Source organism: Sturnus vulgaris, unplaced genomic scaffold (assembly GCF_052056855.1).
Source record: "Sturnus vulgaris isolate bStuVul1 unplaced genomic scaffold, bStuVul1.hap1 Scaffold_192, whole genome shotgun sequence".
Taxonomy (NCBI): domain Eukaryota; kingdom Metazoa; phylum Chordata; class Aves; order Passeriformes; family Sturnidae; genus Sturnus; species Sturnus vulgaris.
This window is the reverse complement of record NW_028276155.1, coordinates 7,743,125-7,761,316: the sequence shown is the minus strand read 5'-3', so window position 1 is coordinate 7,761,316 and position 18,192 is coordinate 7,743,125. Positions and strand designations below refer to the sequence as shown.

At 36.7% G+C, this 18,192-nt stretch overlaps 1 protein-coding gene and 1 long non-coding RNA gene across 2 annotated transcripts in view; one reads left to right on the top strand and one right to left on the bottom strand.

The window, feature by feature from the left end:
• The window catches only part of LOC148218288 (uncharacterized), a 256,820-nt gene that overhangs the window by 8,000 nt on the left and 230,628 nt on the right, over window positions 1-18,192 (bottom strand). The gene's annotated exons all lie outside the window — the stretch shown is intronic.
• Window positions 10,268-13,906, top strand: LOC148218291 (synaptonemal complex protein 1-like). The gene is made up of 5 exons (XM_088157891.1): window positions 10,268-10,500; window positions 11,359-11,421; window positions 12,128-12,190; window positions 13,012-13,128; window positions 13,694-13,906. Exons 1-5 carry the CDS (start codon window positions 10,396-10,398, stop codon window positions 13,835-13,837), a joined length of 492 nt encoding a protein of 163 aa, XP_088014017.1. The 5' UTR covers window positions 10,268-10,395; the 3' UTR covers window positions 13,838-13,906.

Below are 18,192 nucleotides of genomic sequence, written 5' to 3'. Positions count from 1 at the left end.
AAGCTTTGCTCTGAAGTAGATGAAGAGGTCAGCTAAGTATCAACTCTGCATATCTAATTTCTTGGGATCTTTGAAATTTGTTCCCAAACAGTGCTTAAAGCATTATTGAGTAGATATTTCAGGGCTGAAGGAAGTAGTCAAAAGGGAATTGTGTTTTCTGTCTCCTGCTTAAAGCTGAATCACTTGGAGGAGATATTTGTGATTCAGTGAACATGCCTGGAGACAAATCCTTAACAATTAGGGTGATTGCAATGTTGGTTGTTGCTGTTGTTGTTTTTTCTTTATTTGAAGTGCCTGTGAAGTCTGTGAGTTTTAATTAGAGTAAGATTTAAAGATTTTCGTTGTATTTGTGTCTCCTGTGTGGTCTGTAATGCCTTTTGATACCTACATAGTGGATGCACAAAGATTTAAACTTTGCTTCCTGATCGTATATAAGTTTATATCACCATCTGTGGAAAAATATTACTCTTGTGATGTTTCTAAGAGATAAAATATTTTATCTACAACAGTATTAATTAGATAGTATTTGAGATAAAATTGTGGAACCTGTTTTAATAGAATACAGAAACAAGGAATGACTTGTTCTCAAAACTCTACAATGAGGCTGAGAAGATCAAGCAGTGGAAGCTGACTATGGAATCAGAACTAAACCAGAAAGAAAGAAAACTCCAAGAAAGCAGAGAGATTATTGAAGCACAGAATAAAACCATTCAAGAGCTGCAGGCCAGTATTGTACAATATACATTGAATAGATGAAGTTAAGTGCTTCCTGATTTAGTATGAAAATATTATTGATCCAATTAAATATTAAAAAATGTTGCAGTTTGGTTTGTGCCTTGAGCAAATGATTGTTTTGAGCAGGTGTGTGCACCTGTCCTGTATGAGTGTGTGCATGAAGAATTTACCTGTAAGTGTCTCAGTTGCTGGTAAGTCATTGCTCATTAATTATTCTGCCTTTCATGCAAAAGATGACTCAGCATGCAATACCAGTTAAATAGACTTCTGTCTGCTGATACCCAAAATTACATTTTCATGTGGGATTTGAGAAGTCAAAGTGTATATCTAATGTATTTTTCAATAACAGTGTCTTTTTGCATTTATTCCCTATGAAATTAGTTAAAAAATGATAAACTCCATTTGAAACTGGAAGATGAAATATGGGAAAAAGAAGATCTCCAGAAAGAGTGAGTAATGTAACCAAATAGATGTTTTTGTGGTGAAAATAATCAGTTTTCATGTGGGCAGTTTCATATAGCAGTTAAATTGTGAAGGTCATTTACATTGTTACTCCTTAGGTACTTGGTATAAAATTTGTCCATTAAATATATATATATTTATACTTAGTATAAAATACTGTGCACCCCTATGAAAACATGGTATTTTTCCCTCCTTTAGAGCCACTGCTTCGATGCATCTGTGTACTCTGCTCAAGGAAACCTGCACTCTCTTCACAGAGAAGACCAGCAAATGTAAATACTTTTTTATTTTTGACTTATGAGAGTAAATGAGATGTATGAGAGTACTTCTAGCTTGCTCTAAATTCACAGAAAGGTTCTCATGCTGTTCCAGATGTGCTCTCCAGCTGAGATTGGCTGGATGTGACTCTTAAAATGAGGAGTGAAATTTAAGTGGCTCACAAAACTAGAAGTGAAGCCACAGATCTAACACACATCAGGTTTGTAATGCTAAATCCAGAGGATTTTTGGAGCCAGTCAAATCGTTTGCTGCAAGTTTCCAAGCCTGGGAGCTGTTTGGGTGCCTGAACACTGAGCCAGGTTTGAGGCAGTGCCAGACCCTGCTGAGCAGTGACAGCCACTGCAGAGCAGTGCAGCTCCCCTCGAGTCTGCTCAGCCCCCTGACGGTTTTCAGTCCCATCCAGGGACTGTGAAGATACTGAGAGATATGAAGTGGCACTTCATGCCTGTTTTGAGGCAGTGGAATCTACTCTAAATTCCCATGTTCTTGATTGGTAATTCTGCTTTATATGCAATGTAGAATTGTTATTGTAATCATTAAAATTTTACTAACTTGATCCTGGATATTTAAGAAGTGTCTATTTCTTTTTAGCCTTAATTCTAGAAACACTTGTGTATAGATGTATTGTTCTTTTTTGATAGCTCTGGTTCTTACTGTTCTCTTCTATAATTGTTTTCTTAGGGAAAAATAGTATCAATTACAAAAGTAAAAGGAAAGAAGGAAAATATGGACATGGAGTGTTGTTTTAATTTTATAATGACAGTTCTGTGGTCATAGGTATCTGCTGATAGGAAGAAATTCAGTGCTAAACTCTGCATTGCAGTTTTGATACATGATTATTCAACATTAATACTATAAGAATTAATATGGTTACATAAATTGATCCAGAATTACACTTGTCAAAAATATATATTGGGAAGGAAATTTAAAAGCTGAGCTTGCTTCATATTTCAATGAAATACACATATTCCCTAGATTGTATGGTTTTTGGCACTGTATTTCATAATGCCTTATTTAATAAGAAATGAGCTGATAATTCATTTTTAAATTCATTATGCTGATTAAGGAAAATGACTTGGACAGCTGGCATTCTTTTTCAAAAGAAAAAATTTCAGAAGAAAAAATTTAAAAAATTCTTGCTTTGATAGATGAACAGGAAAGAGAAGAAACAAGACAATTGTATGAGGAGCTTCATGGCAACATGGAAGTAAGTGACATAAGCTGGCTAAAAGGAATGTGAGTGTGGACATGCTGAGCTGATTACATGTTTATGTTGGGATACTTTCTGTGTCCATATCATGCCATATGTGATGCAGGAAGTCAGGTTTTCAGTCCCTCTTCAAGAATTATTTTTGTATTACATAAAGCACATTCAATGGAGAAAGTGCAGCAGCATGAGGGATGTAGATCCACGTGATCTCTGTGATATGTGGGATGTGGATCCATGTGATGGGTGTGATATGTGGGATGTAGATCCATGTGATGGGTGTGATATGTGGGATGCAGATCCATGTGATGGGTGTGATATGTGGGATGTAGATCCATGTGATGTGTGATATGTGGGATGTAGATCCATGTGATGGGTGTGATATGTGGGAAGTGGATCCATGTGATGGGTGTGATATGTGGGATGTGGATCCATGTGATGGGTGTGATATGTGGGATGTGGATCCATGTGATGGGTGTGATATGTGGGATGTAGATCCATGTGATGGGTGTGATATGTGGGATGTGGATCCATGTGATGGGTGTGATATGTGGGATGTGGATCCATGTGATCTCTGTGATATGTGGGATGTGGATCCATGTGATGGGTGTGATATGTGGGATGTGGATCCATGTGATGGGTGTGATATGTGGGATGTGGATCCATGTGATGGGTGTGATATGTGGGATGTGGATCCATGTGATATGTGGGATGTAGATCCATGTGATGGGTGTGATATGTGGGATGTAGATCCATGTGATGGGTGTGATATGTGGGATGTAGATCCATGTGATGGGTGTGATATGTGCTTAGTGCTGGGTGACTGCCAGAACTTCTGTCTTCTTTTTGGACTCTGTTTCACTTACCTGGTGATTTCTCAAAATGGTTGGGGTTGGCAGCAGCCTCTTGGGAACTTCCAGGGTTTCCAATATTGAGCTTGAAATATGAAATTTTGTTTTTAGAGAATGACAGTGGCATTTGAAGAGCTTCGTGTGCAAGCAGAGCAGGACAGATTGGAAATGAGTTTCAAACGTGAGAATTCTGTTTATTGTGTTCATGCTGCTGGCTCAACAATTTTGTATTTCATAGCATTTATTACACATAAAAAATGTGCAGTGTCAGGGCAGACAGATGTGAATGGTGAGCAGGTCACACTGAGACCCTGGGACCCTCTTTTATTCCTGCTGCCTGTATTCACTGCCTGGCCCCTTCTGCTGTTGTTCCTCTGGGCCAAATTTGGAACTTTATTTTTCAAATAGTCACTCAAAGTTCAAGTTTTGTCTGTGAAGTACAGCCTAGAGATTAATATTTATTTCCTGTAGTTGGTTTACTTAAATGGTAATGGCACTAGTGTATAGCTACACAAACTTCAGGTAAATGCTCTCTCTATATGTACAGGCTGCTGTGTTCCTGTTTGTGCTCCTGTTTCATTTTCACATGCTCTTTTCTGTTAGTTTCTTATAACAAACATGGAGTAATGGACTAATTCTGTGGAAAGCTGGCAAAAAAAAGGTATTTTGATTATAAAATCAAATATTGCCTCAGCAGTTACTCTTGGGAAACAAAATGTACAGCTGTACAATTGCAAGCAATGTTAAACTGGAAGTTGTATTGAACTTGGAGTATATTTCAGCTAGAATATTAACTGTGGATATTACTGTATCTCAAAAGTGAAAGAAGAAGCAGAAAAAGTGGACAAGTTTGAAAAAGAATGCAAACTGCAAGTGAGTCAGAAGGAGAAGCAGGTTTGCTCAGTTTTACCATTTAATATGTGGTAACAGCTTTATTTGTGACTAAAAGGGCAATGCAAGAGCCAAGAAGTCTTTCTGGGTATTAGTAGAAAAGACAAAATAACAGCTGAAGCTGCATTTAAGTCAGATTCTGCTAAATTTAATGATGTTTCAGACCTTTAGTCTACTGGAATTCATAGTTTGATTTTGAACTGGAGGACTTTTTCATTTGGAGTAATGTGACTTGATCAATATTTGGCTAAGATCAACAACCTTATGTAACTTGAATGACAGCAGCTTATCATACCTGGGATACAAATGGAAATGAGTCTCTGTCCCTTTCCCACACTTCATGATGATATTTCTTTAATTTTGCTAGATTTCAGCTCTTACCATACAGAGAGATGAAAAAGATGGTGTAATAAAAGACATCCAGGCTCAGCTGCAGATATCACAAAATAAGATTGCTGACTTGCTGGAAGCAAAATGTAAGAGTTCTGTCTGCTGTGTTTAAATGTAATTGTTTTTAGAAGCATAGGAAACAGGGCTGTGATAGTTGTTCTGTTGCTGGTTGGCAGCAGAATTTTGGGGCTTATCTTTGAAACAGAAGCTGCTTATGTGGGATGAGAACTGGCAGGGTAATTTTTAGGGTGAGTCAAGCAGTGAGAACTTTTGAAAATTGCAAGGGGAAAACACATTGCTTCAGTTTTGCAAATTTACAGTCAGGCAGGTGCCACTGAGGACACTTACTTTTCAGACCTTGATTTTCAATATTTTTAAGCCATCTATATTCAAAGTTTTTATAGTATATGATGTCAGTACCATTGGCCTTTGTTAAATTCTATAAATGTATGTATTTTCGAATTTCTAGCAGCATTTTTTTAGTAAATATCCTATTTTTAAAAATATAAACATACATCTTTTTTGCTTAGTACATGGAGAAGAAATGTTAAAGGAATCCCGGGTCAGTCAAGAACATTTGAGGGCAAAGCTGGGAGAGGCTGACATTTCATTGGAAAAGGCAGAGGTACACCTTGCTTACAGTTTTACAGTTTAAATAAACTAGATGAGTATTTGCATAAATAATTATGGATACTTTAGATATGAAACAACTGTAGCTGTTTGTTGCAAAACATGGTTAGAAATTAGATCATGTTTTGAAGGCTACTCAGAAGAACTTACAAGGTGAATTCCAAACTACAGTGAAAACATTAATTGAGGTCACCAGAGAAAAGGAAGCACAGGAGGAAGAATGTAAAAAAGTGAAGGCTTTGCTTGCAGCTGTGACAGAGGAGTTTGAGATTTCTACTGCCAATTTGAAAAGCTTGCTGCAAAAGGAGCAAAATAGGTAAATTAAAGAGTTTCCATTCAGAGTCATCTTACAGGTTGCAGTCTATGACAAAATCAAGAACAACTGGAAATGAAGCTGAAATTTGGAGGTTTTTTGATGCAGTGGTCTAAATGCAGGGAATTTAATGTAATATTTTTATATTTGTGCTGGTTGATACTGGTCTATAAAAAGTAAAATTTTTCCCCCTCCCACTTCCATAATTCTGTCTTCAAGAAATACAAATTTCTGTAAGTATTTATTTGTTGACTTGAATGTCTGCTGTTCTGAAGTTGTAAAAGTGAAATTTGGTAGGTGTTGCAGCTGATATATTGTCTGCCTGTTGAAAGGTAAATGTTCTTCAAGTACTTGTGGTAAGACACTGTCCTATTGTCCTTCAAGTTTCAAATGCAGTGCTTTGTACTGTACATTTGGAGGTTTTAAATTATCATTTTCTTAGATCAAAGAAATATGAAGACGAATCAAAGCTGGTTACCTTGGAGCTCCAAAAGAAGTCTGCTGAACTGGGTAAGGCTTGTAGAAAGGCAGAAAATGAGCTAGGCAGTAAGAAAAATGTTTTCTGCTGCTTTCTGGAAATGGACTGTCTGTAGTACTTGGAGGAATGATGTTACCTGTACCTGTCAGGAATGCCTGCATTTATTTGGACTCACCTGACTCCCCTTTCTTTGGTGGTCATTGGTCCTTGCACAGCCAAAGGGCAGTGCTGTGCAGAGCTCCAATGGCAAGGCCATCCATGCATGAATTCTCATGGAAGCAGTTTTGGTTTCCAGCTAAGACCAGTAGCACTGCAGGTGCCAGGAGTAGCAGACAGGATTTCTGTAGCTTGTAGCAGAGATAAAACTCTCCCATTAAGGTCTCTGCAGACCCTCCCCATGCTGGATGTGGCAGGGCTTATCTTTAAATCCTGCTTTGATATCGTGTGGTTTCTGGGGATGTGCTCCTCAGCCCCCAGAGCAAGAGTTCTGCCTTCAGCACTGTTTCCTGCTGTGCAGGATCTCATCTGACAGGTGAGAAATAGAACTGGATGTCCCTGTATACATTGAGGGCATCTAAAGAGAAATGTTCCAAAGTGAACTGCTAATGCTTGTCTAGAGCAAGGCAGGATGAGACCTGTGAGAATTCCACACCAAACACGACCTTGGTGTGGAGTACTTGCAAAAAATACCAGTATTGTGAATATGCACATAGAAAACATGTGGAAGTTAGTAATAACTGGTTTCCTTTTTCAGCATATCCATGTGATCTGAACTTTCAGCAGTTCAGATTTTTTTTTTTTTTCTGGAACAATGCAGATGCATGAATACTTGGAGAATACTCTGGTCTTACAGTTCATGGTTTATTTGAAGCCATAATTGTGGAAAACATAATAGGCTCTGAATTTTATTTAAGATAAATAATTAGTTTCTGTTCAGATATAGATTTGCTCATGTCTTTCTTAATCATTTTTCAAAGTCTACATTTAGATTGAGTCATAAATGACCTTTACAGTTTCTGAACTTAATCCAATAAGTTTTGAGAACTGGCTATTGCAAAAGGGTAAGTGTTTTATACTGCCTGCTAAGTATGAAAAATTATTTCTGTTCCATTAATTTTGCATTACATGTGCTGTAGAAGAGATGACTAAGTTAAAATGTGACAAAGAAGTGCAACTTGAAGAGCTGTCAGAAACTCTGGTAAATGTTCATTTTATTAATCTCATGGCATTTGCTTTTCATATGAAATTCCTCTTGCTTTGTAAGTGCCTTAAATGCCATAAATAAATACAGTCTAGTCTACCTTAACATTTCTACTAAACTTTCTCATCCAAAATTTCAGTGTTTTCTTTGAAGATCTTGTTTATTACCACTGTTTTTCTTGTCTCCTGTGTTTTGGGTTTTCTTGTCTCCTGTGTTTTTGGTTTTCCTTGTCTTCCTGTGTTTTGGTTTTCCTTGTCAGGTTTTTGGTTATTTCCTTCTTCATTCATGCCCATTCAAATGCCTTTATATCCCTCTGGATAGAAAGTTTTCCCATTTTTTTCTTACTTACAGGAAGGTAATTAGCTCTGGCCTCTGTGCACCCTGCTGTACTGTGGCACAGGCCCATTTTCTGTCACAGGAGTCTAAGCTATATGAATTACACTATTAACAGAGGTTTTATTTTCATGATGATTTTATATTTACAAGTCTAACAAGAAACCATATCAACTAAAGTTAAGGTAGTGTGAAATCAGGTGTGCATTTTACTACCTCTGCTTGTTGTTACAATCTGTGCATTGAGTGTTCTGAACTGAGTTTCACTAATTTTCTGAAATGGGCAAATTGGAGGATTCTTGCTGAAGAAGGATCTTGAGGCTGCTGTAAAAAAATTGCAGAGAGAGAAAAATTTGGAGAGAGAAATCAGAGAGGTGTGAAATAGGGCAATAATAAAACATGTTTTATAAATAGTCAAGTTACACATCCCAACTTGAACACAAGTTCATGGAAGTAGCACACAGAGCAGTGTCCCACCCTGAGCTGTCACAGCAGTGACAGCAGGAGATCTCTGTCCTCCTGTGCACAGGGGCCTGGCTGCTGCCCCTTGCACTCCTACAGTGCCTGTACTGAGGATGGAGGCACAGCCCTGTTGATTGCCTTTCTGCTCTATCCTATAGAACTGGAATTCTCTGATGTTTCTTTAGTCTTTTTTATTTAGATGAATGCAAAAGCTTGTAAAGTCTGAAGCAAATATCTTTATTTAAAATGATGTCCAAGGACTCTAATTTAATAGTTTTGCAGACTGGGTAATTAAACTCACAGCAGGGGCCAGGTACAGCACTGGTGTCAGAGCTCTCATCTCACACCACTTCATATCCCAGCAGAGATATGTAAAGGTACAGTCTGGATAACCCATGGTGTGGATGTTGTTTGGTTCTTCTGAAAGCCTTGTGCTGATAGCTCATGTCTGACAACCACCATGAGTTGTAGTTTACACATGTGTGCTCAAAACTCTTCCTTTTCCTTCTGCAGAAAGAAATGCATGGTTTGAAAGCACAGCTGACTAGTACAGCTGAAAAGGAGCAGGATCATTTAAACCAACTTTTGGCTCTGAAAACAGATCTTCAACAAGAGACGTATGACTATTTTGAAAATACAGTATTTAATTCTTTTTGGTGTTATATAGAAGTTACTTTAATACACAGTGAAATGAGCTGTGATTGTTTTCTAATGGAAGTTTTGAATCACACAATATAACATAAATTATATACTTACAGTTGTAAATTACATTTTCTCTATTTGTATTATTCTATGGAATATGTAGTTCTTCCATATCTCTGACTTTGTTAACAAGAAGAGAAAGTTTCTGAATTCATTGTTAATCCTGCTTTGAACTACATCATCTTCACGGACCATTATATTTATGTAAAAGTTGACTCTGATTTTCTTTACTTCTTCTGTCTCCTTTTTATATCACTGTGACTGCTGCAAATCCTGTATTTGTAGATAAAGGCCTGGACTTTTTTCAGCACGGAGTAACACTTGATAATGGGTATATTTAACTTCAAAGGAGATTTCAAAATGCATGTTCTTATTCCTCTTGGCCATTTGTTTTAAATTAGGTTAAAGAATGAACAACTAACAGTGTGTCTCAATAAGCTTTCACTAGAGAAAGATCAAATAGCACAGGAGAGAAATGATGTGGCTGCAGAACTCAAGAAACTGCAAGAAAAACAAGAGGCAAGTTGTAAAATTCCAGATTTTTTTAAAGGACAGTGCTCAGTTTTACAAATCAGATGATAAACTGCAACATGACATGGTTCTGTAGAGTACCTAAACTGTTTTTTGTGCTTGAATTGGACAAGAAGTGTATTTACACTTGTGAATAAGGCAGGTCAGTGTGCTTTGGATGTCTTTGAATTTTTTAAGAAGTCGCTTTGAATTTTATTTCTTTGCTGACTTTGGTCTTTTTTTAGGATAGTGAGAAAAAGGAAGAAAATACAAAGCTGTTAGTTGTAAACCTAGAAGAGGCAAATGGCCAGCTAAGGCAAGTAAAAACAAATATTAATATCTGATATTGTTTAAGGAAGTAGATTCAGATAGTTAGTTGTGTTCATATGTTGCTTTCTGGGATTTTTTTGATTAATATTTTTCTAGATAATACAGCTAAACAGAAACTGTTCAGTTCTGCTGTTGGCAAGTACAAATTTTATCAGATTAGAAATACCTGTTGCTACAGGAACAATGTCTGCCATCATTTTGTTTTACATAGAAAGAGCTGTCCTGTTGTGCATTAGACATGTTAGGTGTGAAGGAAATGAAAATGGAAGTTCAGGGTTATGGATGAAATGTGACAAGGCAAAACTGGCTGAGTGTTACTCTGCAGAAATCTCTGTACCATCAGTTCAATAGACAGGCAGCCTCCCATGTTTCAGAGCTGCATTACAATAGTCCAGGTTAGGATGTCTTTTCCTTAGCTTAGCTGGAACATCTTCTCCTACTTAAAATAAAAAGTATGGACAGTTCACATCTTGACTTACTAGGCATGTTGCTTCATTTTAAGAACATTTTCATTGAGCAGCTTATGAAATTCCCATCAACATCAGCAGCTCTTTGTAGAAAATAAAACAGGAGTTTATTAGTACTGAAAGGAAGTTGAAGGTAAGAAGTAAATATTTACTAATGCTTGTTAATTTGGCCCTTAGAAATGAACTGGAGTCTCTGAAGGAGAAAATGGCAAAGACAGGTGAAGAGATTCAAAGTAAACTGGATGAAAAAGAAGAAAACGTACGTATGGAAATATGTTACATAGCCTGCAGGACAGAATTGAAATGTAAAATGTTTGTTGGGATTTTTTGTGCAAAGCTCTGCCTGGGGGATGTGGTCTCTGCCAGGGGCTTTCTCCTGTCACAGCTGCTGCCAGCTGTGACATTGTGTGTCCACATGCTGAGCCCTGGTATTTTGAAAGACAAGCACAGTCACAGGGATGTTTATTCCTTGCTGGGAAATTGAATATTAAAGATTTGTTTGATTTCAGGCAAACAGGGAACCTGTTTTTCTTTTTTTTTTTTTTTTCATATATCCACTGGGTGATGGATGGGCTCTAGATTAGTTTTTATATGTAATGTGAGTTCTAGCTTAAATGGATTCAATTATTTTTACTTTCTGTAGTTTCAAAGCAACCTGGGGTTTTTAGCATTAAAACAGATTTCATAATTTAATTGTAAAAGTCAAAGATTTACAATTCTAATTTCAGATTAAGAGTCTTGAAAATGAAATTTCAAGAAAGGAAAAGCAGTTGAAGAGTCTAGAAAATAATTGGGAAAATTCGTTTTTTCGTAGATTGTAGGGAACTTCATACAAAGTATTTTTGAAATTGTGAAGATACTGGAGGTTTTTTCCTTCTTCTTTCTTAACTCTATAACCACTAAGGAACTGGTTCACTGCTATTAATTAAATTAATTAACATCTTGTAATACTTTATGGCTCAAACTCCAGTCATTCTAAGACATCAGCTTGTGTTTCAATCCCATCAGAATAAACCAGACTGGTGCAAGTGCATGTTTGGGAATGTTAACAGCAATTGCTAACACAGGGCGTAATGTTTAGGACTTAACTAATTAATGTTTGAAATATCTCTTTCAGGTTAATAATTTAAAGAAACAGATGGAAAATAAAGCCAAATGCTTTGAAGAGTTGCAGCAGGAGGTGTGTAGAGATTTTGAGAGTCACAAATACATCAACACATGGTATTTTGGGGTGACTTTTCAGCATTTTTCATCTGCTGTGATATCTTTAGATACACCTATGTAATTTAAAAATGTTCCTTTCTTATCCTAACTGATCAAATTAAGGAGTCGTCTTTGGAATCACTTGATCTGTTAAATTAGCCTTAATTTGAAAAAAGCAATTACAAAAATAATATCTTTAACAAACTTACACTTTTTTCATTTACTATATAGTATTATTTATGTACTTGTAATAAGGACCTATCACAGTTACCACTTGTAGAAAAAAATTCTGCACTATCACAAATTGTAGAAACTTCACTGTAAAATATATATAACTTGTATTTTTGGTCATGACAACTTCACACCTTCTGTCAGCAGCATCTTAGTTTTAATTCCCATTCTGCCCCTCATTTGTTATTCCCTGTTGTTGCTCAGGGGGAGCCTTTCTTAAGGTCATGAAGAAACAGGATTTTCACAGTAATTATCTGAGCATTCTTTTGTTTGGAGAATCGTTCTGGAACCTGAACTGCACAAGAGAGAGTTATGGAATGAACTCCATTCAATAACAGGAACTTGATGAAAGCTGGAATTTTGAAGATTCTGACATTCTCGACACAGTTAAACCATTACATAATTCTGTTAACTTATTAAAGTGCAGTGTTTGTTTTGTTTTATTTCAACAGAATCAGGTGCTGAAAAAGAAAATCACTGCAGAAAGCAAGAAAAACAGTATTCATGAAGGGAAGGTAGGTTTAAATGACATCACACAGAAGATGAAGTGAGTGTTTTTAAGTCCCTGTGTAACTAATGACAATATTTGTTAAATACTTTGTGAGCTGGTTTATGGATTTAGGATACAGATTTTGCAGGAATGAGCTCATAGTTTTTAGAAGATGCTTCCATTTTTAATCATTGGGCACTGACTATTGAACATTTAAATTAGATGGACTTCACATCACAGTTAATTATGTTTCCAATCAGTCCCTTTCTTTTTTTTCCTTTTATTGTTAGTGGACTGAACATTAACCCCATTGTGACAGAAAAGCATTTAAAAGACTTACATACATTACTCACTTCAGGCTGTTCTTTAAATGTGTTCTGCACTGTAAATCCCTCTGATGGGAACATTGTGTCCAGCTTTGGGTACTGCACTTAGAGAAAGAAGTGGACTTTTGGGAGGATATTCATATGAGAAACTTAAAAGGAAAAACTGTAATCAAAATGCACAGCTGGGAGGAAAATGTCCCATAAAACCTGCGAAAATCTTACATAGAATTACAAGAGAGAGAATAAAATCTCCATCTGTATTTGTTTTTTTCCAAGGAATTCACAGCCTTTAGGGCAGTCTTTCCCATTGTGCTGTTGCCATTGTTTCTTTGAGTGTTTTCTAACTCACTTCAGGACAAAGTTCAGTTCTTCATAAAAAAAAGCTCAACTTTTAAATAGGAAACACTTTAATCATATACCTGATAAGTAACAGTGTGCTTCTGCTCAAAAATAAAAGGAAAAAAAAATTAACATATTAATTCCTAAACAAATAACAGCAGCAATTCTGCATTCTCAAAAGGTGAATAAATTGCAGTTAGAGATGGAAAATATGAACAAGCAACATAAGGAAGCAGTTGACATCTATCAAAAAGAGATAGAAACAAGAAAAGTGAATGAAAAGAAACTTAATGAACAGGTGAGAGGTGTTAATTTTTACTGCAATTAATTTTTTTTTATTTAAAATGTTTTTATGAAGCTTTATTGGCCAGAGCCCTTGCTCTTACATTTCAGTCTTATCAACAGAAATGGTTGTTGTGTATGCCTGTGAGCAAAGCTTTAGTACATCAGGTGCTTAAGTTGACGTATTTGAATATGTCTTTGAAAATAAGAACCCAGTTGAAAGTTCTTTCTTTCTAGATATAGTTCAAAGAAATTCTACCCTTGGTATAAAGTCAGCATAGCTAAATGAGATTATAACTTCTCCCATATTAGTATTTTTTTGCCCACACATGTTTTTATGGTAATGCTAAGAAATGTTAGGGCAGAGTGCTTGAAATGGCCTTTGGGTTCAAAGTGAACTTGTACCTTTAATCTTGCCCATTTTAACAGTCTCCATAAAAGATGTCAGATTTGAAAAGGATCTCTAAAGCAAATGAAGTCCAAGACTACATTGCACCCACAGGGGGAAGAAGAAATTAAAGTAATATTTTTAAAATATATATTGCTATGTTTATGAATGAAATGCAATTTACTGCTCCCAGGTAGAAAAGCTGAGGTTGCTTTATGAGGAAGCAGCAGTGATACAGAGAGAAACTGATATCCACTGTCAGCACAAGATAACTGAAATGGTGGCACTTATGGAAAAGCACAAGGTAAGAGATTTTACTGATTGCTGGCATTTGTAATGTGTTAATAACCCTTCAAACCCACAAAGAGGCCTGAGTCTGGGAAAAGGAAGCTGAACACATGCTTGACTTTTCATCACCTAAAATCAAATTCATTTGAAGATTTTGGAAACATGCCTGTGGGCAGATAAATTTCATTTCTCTAAACTTCTAGGATTTAATTTTTTGTTTTAAAGTTAGGCTTCGTTTAATACCCTTGAATGCAGTATTTTTCAGTATCAGTTTGGCCTCCTTCTCTGGGGGAATTACTTAGTGCCTGTCAGCAGTTTATTTTGACGCATTTTAGTTTACCTTTCTATTACTCTCTTTTGCAGTATCTTTAGCAGATCCCATTAATAAAAACAGCGTGGCTGGCTCTTAGCTGCTGAACAATATTGCATAGAAATAAAGCACTCTCTGCCAGTCCACAAAATAATACTGCACTGAGCATTTGATTTCTGCAGTTTCTGCAGAAGCATCAGTGTTTGTTCATGGTGCTTTCTGAATCTTCTGAGGAGCCTGGTTTGAAAAAATGATGATTTAAGACTGGATAGATCTATAATTGTAACATTTCCATGTTACAAATCACATGTTTTGAGTTTGTTGTTGGTTTGGTTTTTTTAACACAGAACGAATATGATAAAATGGTTGAAGAAAAAGATGCAGAATTAAGAGTATATAAAATTAATCAGCAAAAGCAGTTATCATCACAAAGAGCACTGGTAAGGAGTACTTTCCAATGTTAAATAATTCAGTGGAGGGGCTGATGTTCTTGTGTAGTGGTTTGATACTGGCTGAGCTTCAGGCACGCACAAAAAAACCATTCACTCATTTTTCTCTTCTGTAGTTGAGTAGAGGAGGGAAAAGAAAAATTGAAGGGTTCATGAATTGAGGTAAGGATTAGGAGAAAAACACTTTAGGGGTAAAACAAGTTCGAACTTCAACAATATCAAGAAAATGTATTATAAATAGATTTAAAAGTGGGTAATGAGAATTAAAATAAACCTTTAGAACACCTTTTATCCCAGTCCCTCCCTGTTGCCCACCAACAGCACAGGGAGACAAAACGTGATCTCTAGTCAGTTTGTCACTTGTAAAAATCTTTTTTCAGTTTGCTTAGGGAGTTTCTTGCTGTGCTGTGGGGTCTTTCCCAATGGAGACAGTTCTCTCTGAACTTTTCCAGTGTGGTTTTATTTTTTAGGAGTAGCAGTCCTGCCTGACCTGCTGCAACATGAGTCCCTCCCACAGGCAAACAGAATTCCCACAACTGTTGTGCATGGGCCATTAGTTCATGGGGTGAAGTCTTTTGAGGATGAGCTGTTCTGGTTTGGAAACAAGGGGCCTCTTTATCTTCTCTCTTTGTTTGAATTTCCCACTAGATGGCAGCTTTTTAACATCCACTCACTCCAGCATGGGCACCTTTTCTCATGGGCTGTGAGTGGATCTGTGCATTCCCCCATGTGCTTTGTGAATTCCAGGGACACAGTTTGTGTGTTATAGTCCTCACTATGGCTTGCAGAAGAATCTCAGCTCTGATGTTTGGAGCACTTCTTTTCCTTCCTTCCCCTCACTGACTTTAGTGTCACCACGTTCTTTTCACGTGTCTTCACTTTTTCCCCTTCTCTGATTCAGGAGAAAATTGTTGTCTGCAGGTTCATTTTTACTCAAGTTCTATCAATTGTAAAGTTCTTACAGGGTTTTGCAGCTCTGAAAGGTTGATCTCAGTTTTCCAGGGATGACAGACCAAGAAACTGGGTGTGCAGGGACATTTATACAGGGGAGGTTCTCGGGGAGGGCACAAATTCTTTACCAATAGGGGAAGGCTGGGGAGGAGCACAAGGTGAGGTTTACAATACATAACCCAAGGAAACACGGGGAGGGAACAATTGAAACAGATCAATGGGGCTTCAAAGAACAGGGAATTGACAGGGAAGTTTCCAAAGTAAAGGGTAGGTAAAAAGTGGGATTGACAACTTAATGGTGGGAGGAACAGGGAATATTCTGGATCAAGGGGCAGGTTTAGGGCAAGATGGACAACTAGGTGGGAAGGTACAGTTTAACAATGCAGGGGGGAATGGAACAAATTATTGAGAAGAGAACACACCACAACATCTCCCTGAAACCATAGGGGATGAGAACACGCTGCAACATCTCCCTCAAACCATGAGGGATGAGAACACACTGCAACATCTCCCTCAAACCATGAGGGATGAGAACACACTGCAACATCTCCCTCAAACCATGAGGGATGAGAACACACTGCAACATCTCCCTCAAACCATGAGGGATGAGAACACTGCAGAGCCGTTACTGCCGCACATTTCCACCCCTCAGAAGAAGAAGAAGAAGTGCACACAGTTTTTTTCTTCCTTAAATCTGTCATCACAGAAGCATTACCAACTTTTAAAATCAGACCAGCAATGTGTCCATCATCAGCACCTTCAGAAATTGGCTCTGCTGGACTCAGAAGAAGCTTTCTCTCTCCGAAGCCACTTCTGTGGCTTCCTTCTGTGAAAAACGAGGTTCCCTTTCCTGGTAAAATTTAAAAGGTTGAATAAAAAAAAATGAGACAAAAAAAATAAAGCAAAAGGTTATAAAGGCTTGGTGCTTGACATTCAGCCAAGACCACCCACTAACTCAGAAAACACTTCTTTAAATGCATCAACATGTTGTATATTCATAGATCTTCAAGCATTATTCAAAATCATCCCCCCCCCCAACCTGTAAATCATTTTTTTTTCTTCCCTGGGGTTCTGGTGTCCAATAATCCAAGAATGTGAACAATTTCCTGATTATCTTTTTTTTACCATTCTCTCATTTTTATCGTTCTCATACATGAACAAAACCTTTTTACATCATCATTTTATACTCCAAGAAAAATATATGTATTTATCACACTACTATTTCTAAATTTTGTTAATAGCAGAACTAAAAGAAACTATATTCATACAGCAGAGTTTTCCAACATTATACATACAGCATTCATTTTAATATTTGTGAAAAGCCAATAATAGAATATGTTCTTATAACACTCCACCCCCACTGAGAGCCAAGCTGTGTTAAACCCACACACCTTGAGTGTAATAGAATTATAAATGTCATGTTTTACTTCTTCCTATTGAATATTTGGGGAGGGGTTAACTATCTGCTTTAGTGGGACTGAACAGTAAAAATCAGACCACTAATTTATTTCCTTTTATTGTCTTACAGATCTTATTCTGGGCACTAAAAACTCCAAATGCTTCTAAAACTAAATGGGAGTAGCAGTGTGTTTGTGTCTACTCTTCCAGCCAGTGTGTCATGTTCTGACTTCACAGTTTGAATAGGAAATTTTTGTTTTAAATAGTTCGATTCTGCCCTCTCACCCCATTCTCCCAAGTGTTTTAAGGTCTTACCTTGAACACTTATGATCAACTACCTGTTTCCTATAGTACTTCAGTCTTTAATTTTAAACAAGGTAAAGCAAAGCTTCATGTATAGGGTTGAAAAACAAATAGAATTATCTTTTGTATCTAATAAATATCCCTATTAAGTATTTTGGACTGTTTTCTTTTTTCTGGATTGGGCATAGTTAACCCTAGCCTTTATTTAATTGTTTTTAGGAAAATGAGCTGTCATGTTTGAAACGTGAACTGTCATCCCTTAAGGAGCAGCTGAAAGCAGAAATCGAAGAAAAGGTGGAGTTTTTCACTAACTGAGCAGTGTGGGTGAGGTGTGGCCTGGGCTTGTGCTCTAGAAGTTGTGTAAGGAATGAAATTGAATAGAAAAACCGTGTCTGGTCATATATTTGTGTGAAGTTTGTAACAGTCTGTGATTATAAACTGTGTTCTGTAATTACACCAAGAAGATTCTTAACAACTGAATTCAAATAAATATTTCCTTCCTATCACATAACTCTGTTTTAGGAGAATCTTGTAAAAGAGCACCCTCGAAATATGATTCCTGAAAGTGAAAAGAAACACAAGGTAACTTTAACTTTTTAATTGGTTTTAGAGTTTGGAAGTATTTATATGTGTAGAATCAATTGAAGTGCCATGATAAATTATTTGTGTTCAGCAAAACACATTTTCTGTTCTTACTTCTCTGTATTTCTTACTTCTCTGTATTTCTTACTTCTCTGTAGATGCTTAATTTTTTTTTCCTGAGATAAGCAGGGATTTTAAAGGGTGATACCATTCCATGGAGACATTAGACAGCAGTTTATGGAAGGGCTCCCAGTGTGTCATTTTTCTTTCTCAGTTGTTGTTTTATATCTCTAGAATTGTTTTACTTAGTCTTCAAAAGTGTCCATTTATAAAAGCACTTTTTTCTCTATGGAAGGGAAAAAAGTTTATATAGCTGTAAAAATTACTGAAGTATCAAAGTATTCCTGAATA